The sequence below is a fragment of the Mesoplodon densirostris genome, chromosome 7 (assembly GCF_025265405.1).
Source record: "Mesoplodon densirostris isolate mMesDen1 chromosome 7, mMesDen1 primary haplotype, whole genome shotgun sequence".
Classification (NCBI taxonomy): Eukaryota; Metazoa; Chordata; class Mammalia; order Artiodactyla; family Ziphiidae; genus Mesoplodon; species Mesoplodon densirostris.
The window spans coordinates 6,059,068-6,078,877 of NC_082667.1; the positions used below are offsets into that span (position 1 = coordinate 6,059,068).

Genomic DNA, 19,810 nt, shown 5'->3' on the forward strand with positions numbered 1-19,810 from the left:
TGCTGACCCCAGGTCACCTGCTTCTACTGCTCAGGCCAAATGAGGCAGGTGGGGCGCTGCCAAACATTGTCAGGAGGCTCCAGAACTATCTAGAATATGTTAAATGAGGGGGTGAGAGTAGGAGGACGAGGGATTTAGTCTCAGGTTTTCTTGGGATTTGTCCAAAGCCGGAGGCCAGGTTCTCTCCTGTAGGCAGCAGGAAGAGACAGACGTGGAGGGGTGGGAAGGATGGGCTGGGTTTGGGCCCACTCGAACTAACCTGGGGGCAGGGTGTGTGTGTGTGTGTGTGTGTGTGCAACTTCTGTTGTTTCTCCATGACTAGAGTCTTGGGAAGCTATGGGCTGGACTGGGGCCTTCGGGAGGGCAAGCAGCCCACCAGCTACTTCTTTTGTGGCCCCTCAAGTCCAGGAAGCCGTGGTGTCAAAATAGCCCTGCCGCTCTGGAACAGACCTGGGGCCTTGGAGAGGACCAGACCTCTCCAACGGTTGGGGCAGGGCCATGGGAAGAGAAGCAGGGAGAGCACCAGGGAGCAGAGAGCACCACCGCGTCCCCTCCAGCACTTGGCCCCTGCCCTCTGGCCCCAGCACTATTTGAAGTGGGACAAGAAGTAGGCAACGGGGTAGTGGGGCCCATCGATGCCCAGGCCCTGGCAGAGGCCCAACAGGCGGAGACGGGCCTCGGCCGGGCTGGACCCAGCACAGGCCACACTGCAGTAGGGCTCCTCGTATTCTCCAGGCACCAGGGTGTCCTCCAGCAGATTGAGACGCAGCAGGCCCTGGTCGTGAAGAGCCTGCAGGGTCTCGCGGCTGGCGGTGGAACTCAGCGCCTGCAGGTGCTGGGACACCAGGCACATGACACCCACCAGGTGGCCACGGGCGCGTGGGTGGGCAGGCAAGGCAGGCCGCAGGCCACAGGCCACCATAGTAGCAGCGAGCAGCAGGTCCACACCATAAAGCTCCAGGATCCAGTCTCGCAGGTAGAAGCCACCCATGCGGGGGTTGATCTCGATGAGCCGCGGACCAGCCCTAGTCAGCTTGAGCTCCACGTTGAAGACCCCATCCAGCAGCCCGCAGCCCAGGCAACAGCGGAAGGCTGCCTGCACCAGCTGCGCCTCCTGCTCCGGTGCCAGCCCAGTGGGCATGCAGGCCGCTGTCTCAGTGAAGCCAGGCAGCCGTGTGGGGCCATTGTCGGAGACGAAGGCAGCCAGCAGTCTCCCCCCAAACAACACCAGATCCACGTCGTGTTCGGTGCCCTCGATGAACTCCATCAGCAGCATGGCATTGCCCCAGCCCAGCCCGATGCCGGGGTAGTCGGCCTCGTCCTGCAGGTCTCGGGCGATCCGGGAAAAGTGCTCATGGCACTGCGATGCGTTCTCCACCAGCCGTACACCCACTGCACCCGCCCCAAACTCCAGCTTCATGACACCTGGCAGGGGCACCTGGCGGACAGCCCTGTCCACGTCGGCCTCGCTCTCCAGTGGGCAGCAGGGCACAGCATAGAGGGAGGGTGCGGGCCAGGGTGGGCCATGGCGGCACAACAAGTGCAGCTGGGTGCGGCTCTTCTGTTTAGCCACGTGCATGGCGGCTGGCGGATTGGAGGGCAGACCCAGCTTCTGGCAGAGCAAGGCCGTGAGCACCAGGCAGTCATCCCAGTAGGAAAAGCAGCCGTCTAGCTGCAGGCCGCGTGCCCGCACCAGCTCCAGCAGCACCCGTGCGCTCTCCTCATCATTCTGGTGGTCTGTTATATTGAAGTGGATGAAGGTCTGCACCAGCTGGGACGCAAAGTGGTTGGGGTCCGACTCCACCAGGTGCAGCTGCAGAAACCACAGGGCGGCAACACACGGAGATCAGCTTGTGCTGGGCGCTGGGCAATAGGATGGGGCCTAGAACATGGTCCTGGCTCTCAGGGGAGACAGCTTCACCAGTGCTACACGCTCAAAACTGATTTGTTGATGATTAAGTAGAAGGTACAGAGGTGGGACACCTAATCCAGCCAAGAGGGTAGGGAAGGCAACCTAGAGGAGGCAGTGCTTAAGCTGGGAGCTCAGTAAGGTTTAGCCAGAGGAAAGGTGGCTGCAGGAGGAGGGGGTGTCATCTAGATGGGAGGGGTGGCAGAGAGGGCTGGTGGACTCTTTCCCACTGGCAGGATCAGTCTGGCCAGGGTTTGTAGGGAAACCACCAGGGTTAGGGCTTGGGACTGCTGGTCTGGTGTCCCTAGTGGCCTTTTACTCCTAGCAGGGACAAAATTCAGCTAGGGGCGGGGAAAAGTTGAGACTCCTAACCCGGACGGGGCGACAGGCCCCACCCCTATGCTTGGGCTCCAGGCCCCCGGCTAGATCGCCCCGCTCAGACCCCGCCCCAAGGCCAACCCCGCCCCTGGCCCCGCTCCGGGCCCTGCCTCCACCACTCAGGCAGGGACTTTGAGCCCAGCCCCGCCCCACCCCGCCCACCTTGATCCCGTAGTCGCGCGCCGCCTCCCACACGAACTTCTTGCTGAAACCGCCCGCGCCGAGCAGCAGCAGCTGTTTCCCCTCCATGAGGTAGCGCGCCGAGCGCCGCAGCATCGTCTCCACCAGCGGCGCGGCCGCCGCCTCCTCGTCCGCCAGCCCCGGGCGCGGCGCGGCCCACAGCCCTTCGAGCGCGCCGCACGCCTCCAGACACAGGCCTCCGTTCAGCTCCAGGGCCACGGGGGTCAGCGCGCGGCCGGCCACCGTCAGGGCGAAGTCCACCCCTGGGCCGGGCACGGGGCGCGGGCTCAGTGCGGGCCGCCTTCGGGCCTCGGGCCCCCCTCCTCCCGTCCCCGTCCCGGGCGGCCCGCACTCACCGAGGAAGTCAGTGCGGACCTGGCGCCCGCCGCGCTGCTCAGCGCTCAGGCCGGCCTCCAGGGTCAGCACGGCGGCTAGCGCGGCCTCGGCCGCCGCCTTGACGCGCTGCCGCACGACTGCCACCTGCGAGGCCTCACCCAGGCCGCACTGGGCCAGCGCCGCCTCCAGCGTCCGTGGCAAGGAGCTCTGATGCCGCAGAGGCCGGTCCCCACGGCCCACGCTGCACACCACCTGGGCAAGGTGCGGCTTAGGGGGCTGGTCCAGGAGGAGTCCGCCCGGGACTATTCCCGGCCCCAGCACACCTTCCGCTATGTCACGATCCAGGCCACACCCCTCACTGGACATTCAAGTCCTGTCCTCCAATGTGACTTACACTGCACAAACCACCTTCCCTGCCACTGCTCATCTGGTCCCCCTGTGGGACCAGGCCCAGCTGGGGTCTCTGCTCCCTAAGGGCTCTAAGCATGCTTGTTCCTAGTCCCTACAGCCCTGGGAGCCTGTTTCACCCTGGTGGGCTTAGCCCTAGAGCTCCCTGAGGGCAAGGTTGAGTCTCTCCCTCTCAGCTTGGCCAAGAGCTGTGTACCTAGGAGGGTCCCTAAGCCTCCCTCCTAAAGGGCTCCAGGTCCGGAGGTTTGTCAGGGACCCTGGGTCAGCCTCTTCTGTGGGGAAGAGGTTTCAGCCCTGGGCCCTGGTACCCAGCATGGGGTACCAGGTAGGGCTCCGGATGTGGGAGGAGCACAGGAAGGGTTGGAGAGGAGGGAAAGTGTCCGACGGAGTCCTCCCAGAGGCAACCAAAATCCTCCGCCCCCGCACCCCAAGATTTTGTCCTCTCTCTGCCAGGGGCCCTCATCAGCTCAGTGGAACTGGGCTGGGGCGTGGCAGCAGGGGCATGACCTGAACCCGAGCCATGCTCACCTTGCTTAGCAGGGGCTTGTCACCCTGTGTCCGACAGACCACAGCACAGATACGCAGAGCCAGCTCAGGGCCAGGCGGGGGGCTGCCTGGGGGAGGACAGTGAGGCCTGAGCACAGAGCAGCCGGGAGGCCGAGCCAAGTTCCACCTCTGGCTGGCTCAGGTGGCTCTCACCTGGGAGGGGCAGCCGGGCAGGTGGGCATACCGCCTCCACAAGGACACTCTCCTCCTCCTCCAGTTTCTCCAGCAGTGCCAACACTGTGTCCACCACTGGGCCCAGCTCAGCTCGGGGATACAGACGCATCACCTGCCGCCCCCTCCAGCGCCAGCCACTGAGCTTCACGGCTACCTGCAACAGGCAGGGAAAGGGGGCCTCCTCACCACCCCACGTACCTGCAGGGTGGGGCACTCATACCACAGGAGCTAATGAGTAAACTGAGGTAAGAAGGCAGGGGATTACCACAGAGATGGGGCAGTGGTAGGGCTCAAAGTTGGGGACTGCTTCCCAGCAGGACCCGGTAACCCTCCACGGGTCCCCTCCTGCTGGCCTCTGCACAACCTCGGGGGCAGAGCCTGTTACCTGCAGGGCATCACCCAGGGCCTCAGAGTGCAGAAAAGCCCCTACTTCCTCCTTCACCAGTGTCTCCTGGCCCTCTTTGCCATTCAGCTCCACCAGCCGTAGTCTCGGGCTGGCATCCCCTCCCCTCAGCAGTGCCGGCGGCTTGTAGGTGAAAGCCAGGGTAGCTGGCACAGCCACGTCACCCTGCCGAGCTAGCAATCGCCGCGTCAGCAGCCGGTCCTCCAGCAGCTGGGCCAGCTCGGCCGAGGCTCCTGTGGGGCAGGTCAGGTCGCGAGCGAGCTCAGCTGCCTCTCGACCCCGGCCAGGCCCCAGCCCCAGGCCCGCCAGGAAGTAGGTGGCGCGGCGAGGAGGGACAAAATCGTCCAGGAATGTCAGGCCCCCCGGGTGGAAGCTCACGGCCTTGGAGACGAGCAGGGCTGCCTCGCCCGGCTGCCCTGGCGCTGGCACCTTTGTCAGCCAAGCAGGGGACAGGCAAAGGAGCATGTTTCCTGTGGGCAGAGGGAGGAGGGTTGCTGGCCAGGGAAGGCTTAATGCCCCCATGCCCTCCACCTCCAACCTGGGCCCCTGGGTAGTCGGGGGCAGCTGCTCCCAGAACCACCCCCACTCGGAGTAGGGCAGCTGGCCCGGTGGAATGCAGGCAGTTGCCAGGGTTAGCGGGTATTTTGGGATGTGGCCGGGCCAGGGCAGGGCTGCCCTTTCTGTAGGAGGGGGTGGGGGAACTTGGGCACACACTCACCCGGGCTCTGGACCCCACCCTCCAGCAGCAGAGACAGAAAGGTGCTGGGGGATCCCAGAATGCACAAGGTCACCTCCGCCCCAGGACAGCCTTGAGGAAGAGAACATTGCCAAGCTCACCAGGGGCTCCCCTTGCTCTCTTTCCGCCCACCTTTCCCCACCCCCATAGCCCTGCCCTCACCCTTGGACCCCCAGGTCCTCCCTGGGTATCAGACGAGAAAAGTAAAGGGGACAGAGGAAGCTGGAGAGCAAAGGGGAAGCTGCCTGCCCGCCTTGCCCTCTGAGGCTAGCTCCCTTCCCTCTGCAGCTGGCCCAGAAGGCACTGGAGGCTGGGTGACTGGAGACGTGGTTTTCTAGCCTGAGCTCTGCCACTGACTTTCTGTGTGACCCTTGGTCCCTGTGCGGTGGGGGGAGGAGTCTCTGCACCTCAGTTTCCCAGTCTGTACAATGGGGCCCAGTCTGTGATGTTCACGCACTCTAGCTGTAAGCCCTCTGTCCACACAAAATCTTTTGTGGCTGCCTGATACATAAAACAGATAAAGCAGAGGAGGAGTCCTGGGTCCCAGCTGCTAGCTGCCTCCACAGCAGCTCCCAAGACACTTCTGTAGAAGCTTTGGCTCCACAGAACATGGATTGCAAATCCCAGGGCTGGATTTTCTGGGGGGGGGGAGGGAAGCCTTGATCTCTGACTTTACTGGTGCCAGATGCCCTTTGAAATGCCTGTCTTCCGGAGGTTGACTGGCCTTGTCTCCCTGGCTTCAGACCAAGCCAGAGCCTAGGGGAAGGGGCCGACCTTGACAGAGATGGGAAGCAGGCTGGGCTGAGGGTGCCCCCTCCCCCCAGGGGTGCCCCCCTCCGTGGAGCCCTCGGGCACCTGTGCGGGGCACCTGGCTGCGGTCTTGGGTCTCCGGAAGGCCAGCTTGCTGCAGACAGCTCTGTAGGAGGCTGTGGTAGTAGACAGTCCAGGCCCGGGCCTCCGCCCCCTCGGGGGCGCCCTTGCAGTCCAGGGCCACGTCATGGCGCCAGGAACCATGGAAGCAGCCTGGGGGTGGCAGGCCAGAGCCCCCACCCCATGGGCCCTCCTCTTCTTCCAGGTCCTTGGAGCCCAGGGGGGAGTCACACTCAGGACACAGCGGATCCAGGGACAGCTGGGGGAGGCAGAAGTGGTGGGTCTTGGGCAGGGTCGGCAAGGGGCATATTAAGTCACCCAAGGGTATAAGTCCGCCACTCTCCTAACCTTGGGCAGACACTGTCCTAGGAACAAAAGAGGACGGGTTGGGTTGGGGGACGAAGGCCTGTCACCAGGAACGTGTAAGTGGGAGTGTTTTGTAAACTGTATGTGCAGTGCCCCAGCGGGTGGGAGCAGAAAGCAATGCGCTGCTGGCAGGACCACTGCCCCCTCATCCCACGCCCAGGCTGCCCCAGCTTGGTTCAGAGGGGCAGAGGTATTTTGCCGGTTTTGTTTATCGAGGCAGCCCTGGGACCTAAAACAGCCCCTGGCACACTGTAGCTGCTCAAAGTTTGATGACTGAAGAATAAGTGAACGAATGAACCAAGCAGTCACTCTTGGGCTGCTCTCTTCTCTCTGGCCTCAGTGACCCATGTACCATCGTGGAGTTCTGCTGAGACCTAAATATGTGGGTGAAGCTGGTCCACGGTCATCTCCAAGTAGGCTGGAGAATCTACCATACGCCCAGTCCTGGGCCAGGCATTAGTAAGGAAGAAGCTGGTGCCCTTCTTTTCAGATGTTCTGAGTCATGGAAATGCTCACTTTAGATGAAATCTTACACCCTGCCCCTCTCTGAGGCTGGCTGACTCCCAAATGAGGCTGCTCAGAATCTCACTGTGAACACACGTGCAGACACAGGTGTGGGCCTGTCCTCCGGGAGACAGGCTGGGCCTCCTTGGACAAGTCGTGAGGTTTCTTTGGGACTTGTGGGTGCCTGGTGCCTGCCCTGTCCACCCCCCCCCCCGGGGTGCTGATGAAGCTTGGACCTAGAGAATCACCGTGGTCATTGCGAGAGACAGCAAACTGCAGGCAGCCAGGAGGGCAGAGTTCTGGGCCTCAGACCTGGCCTGGAATCCCGGTTCGCCGGTGCCAAATTCTGAGGTTTGGTGCCCTTTCTTAGGAGCTGAGTCCCCTAAGAGCCCAGAATGGGTTCACTGCTATGTTCCCAAACTTAGAATGGGGCAGGGCGCATGGTAATAATAAGTTGCAGGTTGAATGAATGCCAGAGGGGACCAAGAGTGCCCGCCTCCCAGAGCTGATGGGGGAGAGAGGCAGTGCCTGGCACACGGCAGCTGCTTGTCCCATGGCACACAGAGTGGGCGGTCAAGGGGTGTGTGCGCAGCTGGTCACGGGTCTGTCCGCACAGGCAGCCCCAGAGCTAGGCTTTTACGTGCCCGATGCCGCCCTCCGGGCCCTCCCTCTGATTAGGGTCTTGGGCTTTGGTGGGGAGGGACCAGAGGAGACTCACCATCTCACAGGTGGAGAGGCTGAGACGCTGATGGAAGAGACTGACAGAGAGAGACAGAGGAGGGAGTCAGGGCGGCCGGATCTCTAGCGCAGAGCCCAGCCCCTAAGACTCTGGGGCAGAGAGGTGGCCGCGACCGCGCCGCTCTCCTGTCCCAGCCAGGAGGTGTCCAAGGCTGCCCCACCCCCACCCCAAGGAAGCAGAGGGATTTCTGACGCCCGGACCCCATGGGGCCCGCACCCCGAGCTCACACATCCCAAGCTGCGCGGGGCAGGGCCCGGGGGTCCTGGCTCTCAGCCCTTCCAGCGGGGGGCGCGCCGGGTCCCCGCGCGTGTATGCGCGCGCTTCTGGGAGGGGTGAGCAGGCGGTGTCGCGGGTCCCGCTGAGGGGCGCGGGCGCTCAAGGTCCCGTCCCCGCGGCCCCTGCCCCGCAGCCCCCTCCCTGGCTCTCCCCGGGGCGCCGGCAGCAGCCGGCGTACCTGGCGGGCGGCAGCGGCTCGGCGGGGCTCTAACGGGCTCGGCGGGCGGCGCGGACCCGGCGTGACTCGGCGGCGGCGGCACAGCGCCCGGCCGAGGCGGCGCCGCTTTATATAGAAGCGCCCGGGGCATGCCCAGTGCCAGGCGGGGCGGCGCGGGGCGAAGTGGCCCGGCCCCACCGTCCTCCAGCCGGGGGACCCGGCAAAACCTCCGCCACCCATCCTGAACCTGGGGCCCTGGGGCCCTGGGGGTGGGCGGGCCCGACCCTGCCAGAGGCAAGGCGCCGGGGTGCCAGGGGGAGACAAACAGAGGGACAGGCAGAGGGACAGACAGGAGACACAGTAAGTCGAACAGAGGGCCAGGTTCTAACGGGTAGCGATCGTCAGAGAGGGTAACAGACTTAGGGGCCGCGGTAAAGAAAAGACAGAGGACAGAGGGGGATAAATAGAGAGAGACCCATAATGGAAGAGAGAGGGAAAGAGGGTAGAGGGGGAGGGGAAAGCTGGAGCCGGCAGAGACTGGTACCAGGGCTCGCCCTCAGGGCTGGGGTGGCCAGGAGAGCGGCTGGAGCACACAGTCCGGAGCCCTGACCTTGGATGGAGTCCTGAGCTCCCCAGCACCCCGGGCCGCAGCTGTCTGCCAAGGAGCACTGTGCTGTATGGCAGCAAGCACTCCCAGAAAGACCTTCTTGAACAGGGGTCCCTGTATATCTGCGGGTTCCCCTCCTCATCTCTCCCAGACCATCCAGAGTAATGGCCACTAGGTAAGACGCCCCCCACAAGGGCAGTCCCAGTTCCCTGGGATACTCTCTGCCCTGCTGGGGGCCAAGAGGGAAGAGGGTGGCCAGGCTGGGAGTTCCAGTGGGTCTGAGCACAGCAAAGGAAGGGGCTTGTCTACACGATCTGCCCTGCCCATCAACACCCAGGTCAGCTGGACATCCATAGTTATACCCACAATCTCCCCAAAACGCACATCCTTACCCCCAGGTGCACCCATCCAAACACCCACAAAAGCACACCTCAAGAGAGCTGGATCACAGCCACATATTCACCCCAAGAAACACAGCCAGAGATTCATACCCTCGCAAGTGTTGTCGCACTAGGTGGATTCCCATCCTAGATCCAGCTGTGGGGCCTGGGCACCTCCCCTTCCTGGTCTGACTGAACCTCCCTCTCCTCCTGACTTAAATAAATGGGTCTAGTTACCATCTCATAGGACTGCGGTGAAGATTATCACAGCATCCTGAGCCCAGCACACGTAGGCTATTGCTGCAATTCTCCCACCTCACCCCGCAAACTCAGACCCTCTCTCCAGGGACACCCCCGACTGTTCCCTAGAGCCTCCTGGGCTGGGGGAGGGTACTGACGGCCCCGCAGCACTTGTGGAGGCAAAGGTGGCTGCTTTGGCCCCTTTCTACAACCGTACACAGAGCAGCCTGTGAGAAACCACCTTGTCTACCCGTGGAGGGGCTCAGAGAGGAGAAGTGACGTGCCTGGGGCCCCCCAGCCCAGCCCACGTTCCCCACACAGCTTTCCAGGGCTGCTCTGGGCTCCCCAGCACCAGATGCACACTCCACTCCTCCCTGTGGCCAGCCCCGGCTCCTGGAATGAGGTGCGGCCACCCAAGAAGATCCATCCCCTTGCTGAGGGGGTAGCCTCAGCTCCAGGGAGATCCATGGGAGGGAGCACGGTTGGGGCATGGATGTCACAGAGAGCATGAGATCTGACACTTAACAAATATTAAAACCCCAAATCCAACAGAGTAAATTTTAAAGATCTTATCGGCTTTATCCAGCGGTTCATGTAATCGGGCAGCATCCCGTCTAGCAGACAGAAAGGAGCTACAAGAAGTTGTGTAAAATGCAAGACTTTTATAGGCAGAAGGGAGCAGACACGAAGTTATACTTAGGCAAAAAAAATGGGTTGGTTATTGCAAGATCACTTTCTTTTAGGCAACAGCAGGCATCTATCAGGCAGATGAACTTGCTAGTGCTGGTCAGGCAATACCTGATTGACTGGTTTAAGATACAATTTCCAGGAGAGCTGAAACTGTAATCAAGTTAGCTCCGTTTGGTGACATGGGCTTAGCATCAGCAACTCCACCTTGGGCCTGCTGTCTTGTTTTTTGCTTTTTTTTTTTTAACTCTTTAAAAAATTTTTTACTTATTTATTTATGTTGGCTGCACTGCCTTAGTTGTGGCATGCGGGATGTTCAGTTGCGGCATGTGGGATCTTTAGTTGCAGCATGTGGACTCTTAGTTGCAGCATGCATTCGGAATCTATTTCCCCAGCCAGGGATTGAACCCAGGTCCCTGCATTGGGAGCGCAGAGTCTTACTGGACCTCCAGGGAAGTCCCTGCTGTCTTGTTTTTAACACAAGCAGTGTAGCATCTGTGGACTCAGTTTTCTCATCCTCAAATGGGGATTACAGTGCATATTTTAGCCCAGGCTTGGCTGGACAGGGGGCACCTGGCAGAAGGTAGCAGTGCCAGCAAACGTTTTTTGACTTGTCCCAGGCACTGTACAGAGGGCTTTGTGTGCCATATCTCACTTAACCCTGTTGGGTAGCAGTTATGAGTCTCTGCCTTTTGCAGATGAGGCAATGGAGGCTCAGAGAGATGATGTGCTTTGCCCAAGGTCACACGGCTGGTGAGCGGCAGGGCTGGGGTCTTTCCTCTGCCAGAGTGTGTGCATACATGCACACAGAGCAGTGTGGTTCTGTGCCCACTCCCAGACTGCCCTGGCTGGGCACCGGATGTGATGGCGTTTGCCTTGTGGATGCAGGGAGGAAAATCAGGGTTGGGCAACTGCAGCTCAGCCCAGGGCCCTGGGACTTGGGGCAAGCAGGCTGACAGGGAAGTCTTGCTCTGTTTGTGCCAGGAGAGCCTGGAGGTCACCTGAGGCTGAGCTGAGCCAGGTAGGCGTGGGGTGACGAGAGGCAATCCCTGGGTGACTGCCCAGCTTGACTGAACAATAACCGTCATAAAAATGAGACAGGTAGAGTGCTCTTGGGACTAGGGTGGGAGCTGTTATTATCCTATTATCTGTAGGAGGAGACTGAGGTTCAGAGAGAGTGAGAAGGCCTTTCCCATGCAGGGACTTTGCAGGGAGTCCAAGCCTGGCCTCCGGACAGTGTGGGGATGGGGGGACTTATGGGGTGGGTAGCAGTCGAGATGGAGACCATGGCCCCGCACACGGGGGTCCATTTGCCCTTCCACTTATTTGCTTGACCCCCACTCCTGTCCCCTGGGCTGACCCAGGCCGATGGACATCGCTGGGTGCCATCCCAGCTTTGGTCCCCACAGGCTGAGTACTCTCAGATGCGTGCCTTGCCTTCTCTGAGCCCCTTTCCAGGCAGGTTTGTAGGGAGCCGGGGCTGCTAGGTTCACTGAGTGTGGTCGTGCAGGTTGCTCACTGCACAAAGGTACCCTGCTGAGTGGTCACTTCCCTTCTGTCCTGCAAGGGATGCATGTACCTGGGGGAGGGGCATCTTTTCCCAACTAGTGCACAGGAGCCATAGGGGGCTAGCGCAGCCCTGTGGGAACAGCGTGTGTAAAAAAGCGTCCCGACAAGGAGGCAGCTGGTCCTCTTTTGGTCTGACCCCTTGGCTCAGGCTTCCCAGATGGATGGTTGATAACGGGACCTGCAGAAGGACTGCCCAGAAAATGCTTCCCTCAGTAGACAAGGCAGTGACTCAGCCCCAGCTAGAGAGGCCCCTGCTGGAGGCCACCTGCCCCAGGGTCTATATCCAGGGGGAACGACTACCACGTGGCCTCTCCTCCAGACTCAGCAGCCCTGGTGCCAAGGCTGCTGCTTTCCTGCTCCTCTACCTTCCCAGCAGAAGAGCTGAGCGCACGGAGGGCAGGGAGTGTAGGGCAAATCCCCTAAACTCCCTGCAGGTTCCTCCACCTACCTGCTCCCATGGAGAGTCCAGGAGACACCTGCCCTAAGCCTAAGGCGTGGTCTAGCTGGCTCTGCCCCCCACTGTGATCCTGGGCTGGGCGCTCAGCCTGGCCATCTCACCCTTCTCTAAAGAAGCTCTCAGTGCCACCTGCAGAGAGAGGGTGTGGGGGTCTGAGAAAGGGTCCGTGAACTGCAGGGGACTGTGTCATTAGTAAGCTCCAAGTACGCTAGTGGGGTGGGGAGGGGGGAGGGGGGAGGGAGGGCTCAGGAAGCTCTAACTCACAGGAGCCCAGCCCCTGGCCCACACTCAGAACCCAGGCTGGGGCGAGACTGGGGCAATGGGAGAGAGAGCAGCCCCAGGATGGCAGAGGGAGGTGGGTGTCAGGTTCATGGCTCTTGATGCGGGGGTAGCGGTGACCCTTGGGTCTGCCCCAGGCAGCAAAGCTTTGGCCCAGTTGCCTCTCCTCCTGAGCCTTAGTTTCCCCCCAGGTAAACTTCAGCTCTGGGTCTGGACCTCCGTGAGTCCCTCCTTCAGGGAGTGGGATGGTCTGCCCAGGACCCAGGGCCTGGCCAGTCACACAGTCAGCGCCACAAGAGTATATGTGGACAGAGCGTGTTCCTGCAGCCGCGGCCCCGTCACTAGATCTGAGGGCGCCAACACTCCAGCTCAGCCACTGAGAAGGATGGATCAAACACTCCACCACTGCGACTTCCCTGGCGGCCCAGTGGTTAAGACTCCGCGCTTCCACTGCAGGGGGCTCAGGTTGGATCCCTGGTCAAGGAACTAAGATGCACAGCGCGGCCAAAAAACACCCCACTCCACCATTTAAGCGGGACTGCGGACACTTTCTCCGGGTACTCCCCCTCCCCCTCCCCCCTTCAAGGGAGGGCACCCAAGGAAGCAGGGAGGCAGGGCACCCGGGATGGGCCCTGCAGGAACAGAAGCCTATGTCAGAACCAGCCCCGTTGTCCTGGAGACGGCTCCTGTCCCAGGCACCTCAGGCACCCACGGGGGCAATTAGCGAGTGTGGGAGGGGCTTCCACGGTGGCAGTCCCCAGGGGGTGCGGCTGGGGCTTAGGCAGGGGGCAAGGGCTGGCAGGCCCCTTCTCCTTCGTCCAGGCACACTAGGCCTTTGTTCTCAGCTGGCTCTCTCTGAGGACAGGACCAGGACCATGGGTGGGGGGCGGACTTGGCTTAAGAGTGCCCACAGCCCTGGGGGGCATCCTGAACCAGCAGGGAGAGGGAGCAGAAGAGGGGACAGGGTCCCACTTCTGGGCCCAGCATCCACTTGGGGAGCCCTCTTCCCCCAGGTACAGAAGCCTTCCCTGACCCCAAGAGGCTGGGCGCTGCAGCCTACCATTGGCTCCTGTTGCTGGTGAAGACCTTCCAGCAGCCAATAGGCAGCCTCGGTGAGCTCTGAGGAGCCGGGGCTGGGCTAGGAGGGGCGGGGCTGTGAGGGGAGTGAGGGCCGGAGGGGAAGGAGCCGCTGGTCCGGGGTTGAGGCTGGAAGGCGTTCCATCTGACTGCATACGGGCTTCTGCTCAGACTTTATTCCAGGCCTCCCCAGGAGCCTTGGGGTCCCCTAAGCCTAGCCTGTGCCCCTAACCTCACCCTCCTTCAGCGCCAGCTCGATGCTTGCAAGGGCCCAGGCACCAGGACAGCACCATGGGTGGATGATGGGCCTGGGTCCCCAGAACCTCACTCTCTCACCTTCCTTCATCCTCGACCCTGACACAGTCCACGGGAAAGAAGCTGAGGCATCCATCCCGGCTGTGAAGTGCGGTGCCTACTTTGAGGCTGGCATCCACCGTTCAGGCAATTGGGGTTGGGGGACCCTGAGTCTCTGGTACCCTCAGAAGTGGAACCTTCAGAATCGGGTGTCCAGGGAGGAGGTGGAGCCTCGATGGGACCTGGCGGGGCTCTCGATATGGGGAGCCCTGGACCGAGTCAGCAGCCCATGGAAAGTCTTGCCTCGGGTCTGGGGCTTGCGCCGCGGCGGCCTGGGCTCCTCCGGGGGCTGCACCACGATGCGGGGCACCTCGGGCCTGGTGGCTCCCCGGGTTCCTGCCAGCTGCTGGGCCTCAAAGATGGCTTGGGCCCCAGGCAGGCGGGCCTGCGGCCTCGGGGGTGGCCCAGATGCTGACGCGGGCAGCTGGGCCAGCTGGGCCTTGATCTCCCGCTGCAAGTCCTGTTCGGACAGGGCCACGCTGTGCACCTGTGGGGAGAAGTTGATACTGAATCTCCCTGGCCTGGGGGAGGGCAGGAAGCGATGAGGTCCCTGTGGGGCGGGCAGGACACAGCCGCAGGAAGTGGCTGAGGGCTGAGGGGCTGACAGACAGAGACTAAAGGAGCCACAGAAAGCCACTTGAGGCCTGGGGTTTCCACATTCTCTGCTGCTCAGAGGACAAGAACTGAGCCCCGGTTCTTACTCTGACTTCCCCCTCTGGGACTCAGTTTCCGCAACTGTGCAGGGGGGCTGGGCCATTACAGAGGGCAGGCAAGGGGCACCCACCTGGGGCATGAAGACCTCCTCCTGCAGCTGGGTGGGCGGGATGGCTCGAAGGGCACCGAGCGTCTCCAGGAGCCCCGGGCAGGCCAGGCGCTGTTCAGTGGTGCCCAGTGCCAGGCGTACCAGTGTCAGCCCCACGCGGAACAGCACCTTCACACCTGCAGGCCGGGGGCTCACTCAGTTGCGGGGCCAGCCCTGGGCTTCCTCAGTCTGCACCTGAACCTGCCCTCAGCCAGACTCCTTCCACCCTCCTGCAGCTCTGCTGCCGTGGCCCAATGACCGAGAGCACGGTGGCAATCTGAGAGCTCTGGCCAGCATGTCTCAGCGGCCACAGACACTTCTGGGCAGAGCAGCCTGCCAGGAGCCAGGGGCTACCGGACGCCTCACGCCAAGCCTTCTCATTCCGGGCCTCAGCTCCTCGTCCCTCCAAGGAAGGGCTGGGTGGTGACGTGAAGGCCTTTCCAGCTCAGACCTGTGACCTTCTGATTCTAGAAAGATTCTAGCCATAACTCCTCACCTCTAAGCCAAGAGCATAGAACACATGTGCACACAAACACGCACACACACACATGGGTGTGACCTTGGGCCTGTTCCTGGAGCCTCAGAATTCCTTCCTGGTAGCCTCGGGTCTTCTGAGAACAGCAGTCAGGGGACCAGTGAGGTCTGGTGACAACTGTGACTTGTAAAGGGACAGCAGCGACTACTAACGGTGTCACCGTTATGAAAGGGAGCCTGAGGCAGAGGGCAAGGGTAGCTCAGCCACCCTGAGGGGGGCCCTGCTCTGCCCCACCCTCGAGGTCTGCGTCTGCAGGGGAGGCCACGTAGACGGCAACTTGGACACCCGTGGCCAGAGCTCTAAGCCAGCCTGAAGCCAACTGGGCATACAGCAGGTGCTCAATAGATGTACTGATTGATTTCTACCATTTTTTGGTCCAACCAGCCAGCTCTTGGCCTGGCACCTCTCCCACGTCCGCACCCCCAAGTCAGTCGTCTGTAGTCTGGCCTCTCCGCCTCCACACTGGCCCTGCAAGTTTGCCTCTTCCATAGAGCAGCCGCGAGCACCTTTAAACAGCACTCTCCTCCTGCCACCCCCCTATACTCTGGCACATCCTTTGTTTTATTTTCTTCACAGAACTTATGACAATCTATAAATATCTTGTTAATTTAGTACCGTCACCTCCCATCCCCACCTCCACCAGAATGTAGGTCTCACTTACTCAAGTGGCCCTGGCTTCCAGAGCAGCGCTGGCCTCCGAGAGCGCTCACCAAGGGCCCATGGGGCTCCATCGGCCATGCCCCCACTGTGCCCACCCAGTCCCTGATCTCTGCGGCTCCTGCCCTAGCTACCATGGGGAAGCGCCCCCCGCCTCCAGCCCTCCCCCAAGCAGATGGTGCCCTCCCTGTGGGGGGTCTCACTGCTGGGGGTGGGGGCTATCATTAATTACATTGGTGATCCGTGGCCAAGGGCTGGGCCGTTTCCTCAGAGCCACAGGGCGCTGTCACCCTCAGCACACCCCAGCACCCAGACCCCAGGCCAGGACTGGCAGTGGCGGTGGGCAGAGCAGAGCTGGCACCCTCATCCCCTCTGCACACCAGGCACCCGAGGCTCCCGGCCCCAGTTCCCACGCCTGCCCCCACCCACCTGGCCAGCCACCCACTCACCCTCGCTAAGGAAAGCGTCCCAGACACGCAGCACCGTGGGGAAGGGCAAGGAGCGGGCGAAGAGGCACAGGAACCACTCGGGCAGGTAGAGCAGGGGCCCGACGCCCACCTGCTGCAGGTGCTTGTGCACACGCGGGAGCAGCCGCCGCAGCAGGGCCGCGAACACCTCAGCGTCCAGCCGTACAGCCTCCTGTGGCCACGTCCATCGGCAGCTCCACTCCCGGTCCCCAGGTCCCCACCCAGTCCCCAGGCCCCTCCCCACCCCCCGCCCAGCCCCTCCCCCTGTGCCCTCTGGCCCCATCCCAGCCTCTCACCATATGGGGCCCGTAGTAGCCAGGGAGGTAAACCTCGCAGATCTGTACCAGGCACCAGAAGGCCTCCTGGGGGCGGGCACAGGCCTTGAGTGCCCACCGCAGAGGAGACCACAGAGGGGACCGCAGGGCAGGGGAAAAAACGGGCGCAGGGGAGGGTCTGGACACCATCTGGGGTGACTCTGGAGCCAGGAGCCTGGACTCAGTGCTGGGGCTGGTGGGGAGGGGCAGGTCTTACCAAAATGCTTCCCGTTGCCCAGATAGAGGCCTACCAAGGGGCGTAGGGAGTTGGAAGTCACAGGGCTCAGGGTGTTGAATTTGAGGGTCACAGAGTAGGGGCTCACTGGTCAAGGCTAGGGAGGGTCCCAAAGTTCAAGTCTTGGGTTCTTGGGGTCACTGGGGTCAGGGATCATGGTCACAGGGTTTGAATCAGAAGTCATGAGGTCAAGGTAATAACATCCAGACTCCTAGATCATTGGGGCAAATGTCAGGGCTCAGGGTTCCATGTTCCTGCAGTCAAGGTCGTTGGGTTTGAAGGTCGCTGAGGTTGGTGGTCATGAGGCCCTGGGTCACTCACTAGGACAGGTTTGGGTAGAAGTCAAGGATCCCAGGTCCCTGAGGCCAGAGTTCGTGGGGATGGAGGGGTCATGGGTCCAGGGCACAGGATTGCTAAGTCCCTAGGTCACCAGCGTTGGGGGTCATGGATCACTGGGGTTAGGGGGTCAGGGTCTTGGGTCCCGTAGCAGGGTTGAGGGCACTCACCTCTGGGGGCAGATACATGAGCAGCACGGCAGCCACAGGGCCCTGGGCCTGGCAGTAGCCCTGTTCCGGCCGATATAGGGTGTAGGCCTTGAGTACCTGGAGGAGCCCCTGCTGCCTGTGCCAGAAGACCCCATTAGGGGCCAGTCCTCTGGGCATCCCTTCCCCACCCTCTGGCGGCCCTTGCCCAGGCCTCAGCCCCCCGAGGGCCTTGCTGGGTCCTCTGAGATGCAAAGATATAAAGCTGGGGCTGGGGGGGACTAGGCCAAAGCACCTGGGGGTTGTGGGGCTGGGGGTCCCTGGGCATCACTGGCCTCGTACCCGTGACCCTGGGGTGACACAAACATCTCATGCAGAGGGAACTGGCGGTGCAGGTCCCTGCCGATGGTCTCCACCCACTGTGGGTCCCCAGGGGCCTCAGCCAATTCCTATGGGTGGACAAAAAGGTGGATGTGAAGGCCCAGAGTGGTGAAGGGCCAAGGGAAGGGAGGTGGGACCCCTACCATTTCCCTCACCTGATAAGTGTCACGGCTGTTCTGCTGACACACATGGGCCCCGCACAACAGGGGCCAGCACCGGGCCCGCAGGGCCGAGGGGATGCCTTTCCGGCACTGCATCTTTATCTGTGGGTGAGGCCAAGGGACCCCGTTAGGCCAGCCAAGCCAGCTTCCCCTGCTCCTGTCAGCAGGCCCCAAGCACAACCTGTCATCAGGCAAGAGCCACCTTGGGTAGCAGGGAGAAAAGGCAGGAGGTACTGGGACACGGGAGGGATGAATTTTGCCAGGGCATGGGCCGAGGCAAAGGGCGCTGAGCCACGGAGGCCTGGGTGGGACCACTCTCCCCCTCACCTTCTTGTACCGCCGAGACATGGTTTTCTCCCAGTGTGAGGTCATCTCCACCCACTTCATCTCCCGCTGGCGGATAAGGTCTGCAGGAGGGTGACCTGGCCTGGGGACACATGGCACAGGTGTCCAGGCGCTGGGCAGCTGTTACCCAGAGCTGACATCTGCCACCCTTCATGCTACCTGGGTGAGCCTAACTCCTGGCCCTGGAGATCTCTGGGGTGGGGTGGGGACCTGTCACCTAGGAGTTGCCAGTGGTTGTCATGGGGACAGGAAAGGATGTGGCTCCGATGTGGGTGGAAGCAGGAGAGACTGAAGGGGGTGTGTAGGTGTGTGTTGAGGGAGGGGCTTGTTGATTGTCCCCCAGGATAGGGACACAGACAAGTCATCAGGGAAGTTGGGTAGACAGAGTCCTGGACTAGAAGCCAGGAGTTGTGAGTTTGATTCTCTCTCTGATCTGCTGTGTGACCCTCCTATCTGTTTCTGGACTTGTCTTCCTGTCTGTACATTGGGAATGCAGAGGCTTGGTGGGGGAAGAAGTGTGGGTTCTGTGATCTGGATCTGGGATTCCCGGGCCAGATTAGAAGGGGAGGAATGTTGGGTCCCAGAGGTGGGTGGAAACCCTCAGAGACTGGGAGTAAAAGAGACATGCAGGGACCACCCCCCGCAGCCCTGCTAACCTTAGGATTCCATCTGGAACCCGAGAGGGGATGATACTGGCTGAGTCCCCAGACCCGCCCAGGACCCTCGAGGTTGGACCTCACTCTAGAATTCAGCCCTCAGATCCCACCCTTATTCCCAGCACCCCACCGCCCCACCCCATCCCTTCCCTACTTACCCTGGCTCTGCTGAGCTGCCCCCAATGAAGCCATAGCGGTCAGCCTGGCGATATGGGCCGGGCCCACTCAGCTCTGAGTCAGACCCCAAAGAGCTGGAGTCATCCTGCTCACCAGACTGCACCAGGTCCTCCCCCAGGGCCTGGGCCATGGTGCTGCAGACCCCTGATGCCACAGGCTGCAAGATGTGGGGAAAGCCAATGTGAGAGGCGGCTCCTAGCCAGTCTGGGGCCTGGGCTCCTATCCAGCCAGGCCCCAGCCCCAGGACCCGACTGCGTGGTCAGAGGGAGCAGATTTCAGGGTATCTCTCCAAGCCCCTTCTGTCTCCTCTTCTCTTGTGGGGTGGGGGTGGAGCATGGGCCCAGAAGTGGCAGAAAGGCCAGGCCCCTGTCCCCTGCAGCCCGGCTTACCTCCTTGCCGCACCTCACCTCCTCCTCTCACTTCCCCCTCAGCCACAGCTTCGGCAACCAGCCGGCGGGCCCCTCCTAAGTGCGTGGGGGGGGTAGTTACCCCTTCCTGTCCCGGGCTCTTCCGGCCTGCCCCACGGGCCCTGGGCCATGGGCTCCTCCCACCATGCCGGTGGGCTGGGTGGGTGCAGGCTTGGGTTCCTGTGCTGGGTGTGCCAGGGCCTGCCAGAGGTAGAGAGGGCAGCCAGGGCCTGCCAGAGGTAGAGAGGGCAGGCTGCCTCCAGATTTGAGGTCACTGGCATGTAAAACACTCGATTCAGGGTCCAACGGGTATCATGGTGTATTTAGTGTTTGCTCTTTACAAAGTAATACTTTCAACATGCACACAAAGTAGCGTTACTATGCTACTCAAAAGGCAAGGATGAGACATTACAAAAAGTAATAATTTAGCATGCACCACAGGCAGTGTGGACCAAAATGAGCTCGGAGGTCAGCAACATGTGTCTGGATCTACCTAGCCAGTCGCCCGAGGGCCCCAGACTCAGGAGGTAGAGGTCCTCCGTGAATTTGGGGCTAACTC

The 19,810-nt window shown here is 61.7% G+C and overlaps 2 protein-coding genes across 3 annotated transcripts; both read right to left on the minus strand.

Moving 5' to 3' along the window:
- Positions 1–586: 586 nt before the first annotated feature.
- On the minus strand, positions 587–4,804 carry CARNS1 (carnosine synthase 1). Its single transcript, XM_060103040.1, has 6 exons — positions 4,317–4,804; positions 3,911–4,085; positions 3,740–3,825; positions 2,824–3,055; positions 2,450–2,730; positions 587–1,813 (listed from the first exon to the last, which is right to left on the minus strand). Exons 1-6 carry the CDS (start codon positions 4,797–4,799, stop codon positions 587–589), a joined length of 2,484 nt encoding a protein of 827 aa, XP_059959023.1. The 5' UTR covers positions 4,800–4,804.
- Positions 4,805–13,771: 8,967 nt separating this feature from the next.
- Positions 13,772–18,974, minus strand: TBC1D10C (TBC1 domain family member 10C). Of its 2 annotated transcripts, none has more exons than XM_060103042.1 (9): positions 18,826–18,974; positions 17,994–18,093; positions 17,661–17,768; positions 17,467–17,573; positions 17,149–17,263; positions 16,390–16,455; positions 16,076–16,265; positions 14,417–14,571; positions 13,772–14,119 (listed from the first exon to the last, which is right to left on the minus strand). In XM_060103042.1, exons 1-9 carry the CDS (start codon positions 18,972–18,974, stop codon positions 13,772–13,774), a joined length of 1,338 nt encoding a protein of 445 aa, XP_059959025.1. The 2 variants fall into 2 exon arrangements, with proteins under 2 accessions (XP_059959025.1, XP_059959024.1); XM_060103041.1 differs by having other exon boundaries at positions 16,390–16,473.
- Between the last annotated feature and the right edge of the window lie 836 nt (positions 18,975–19,810).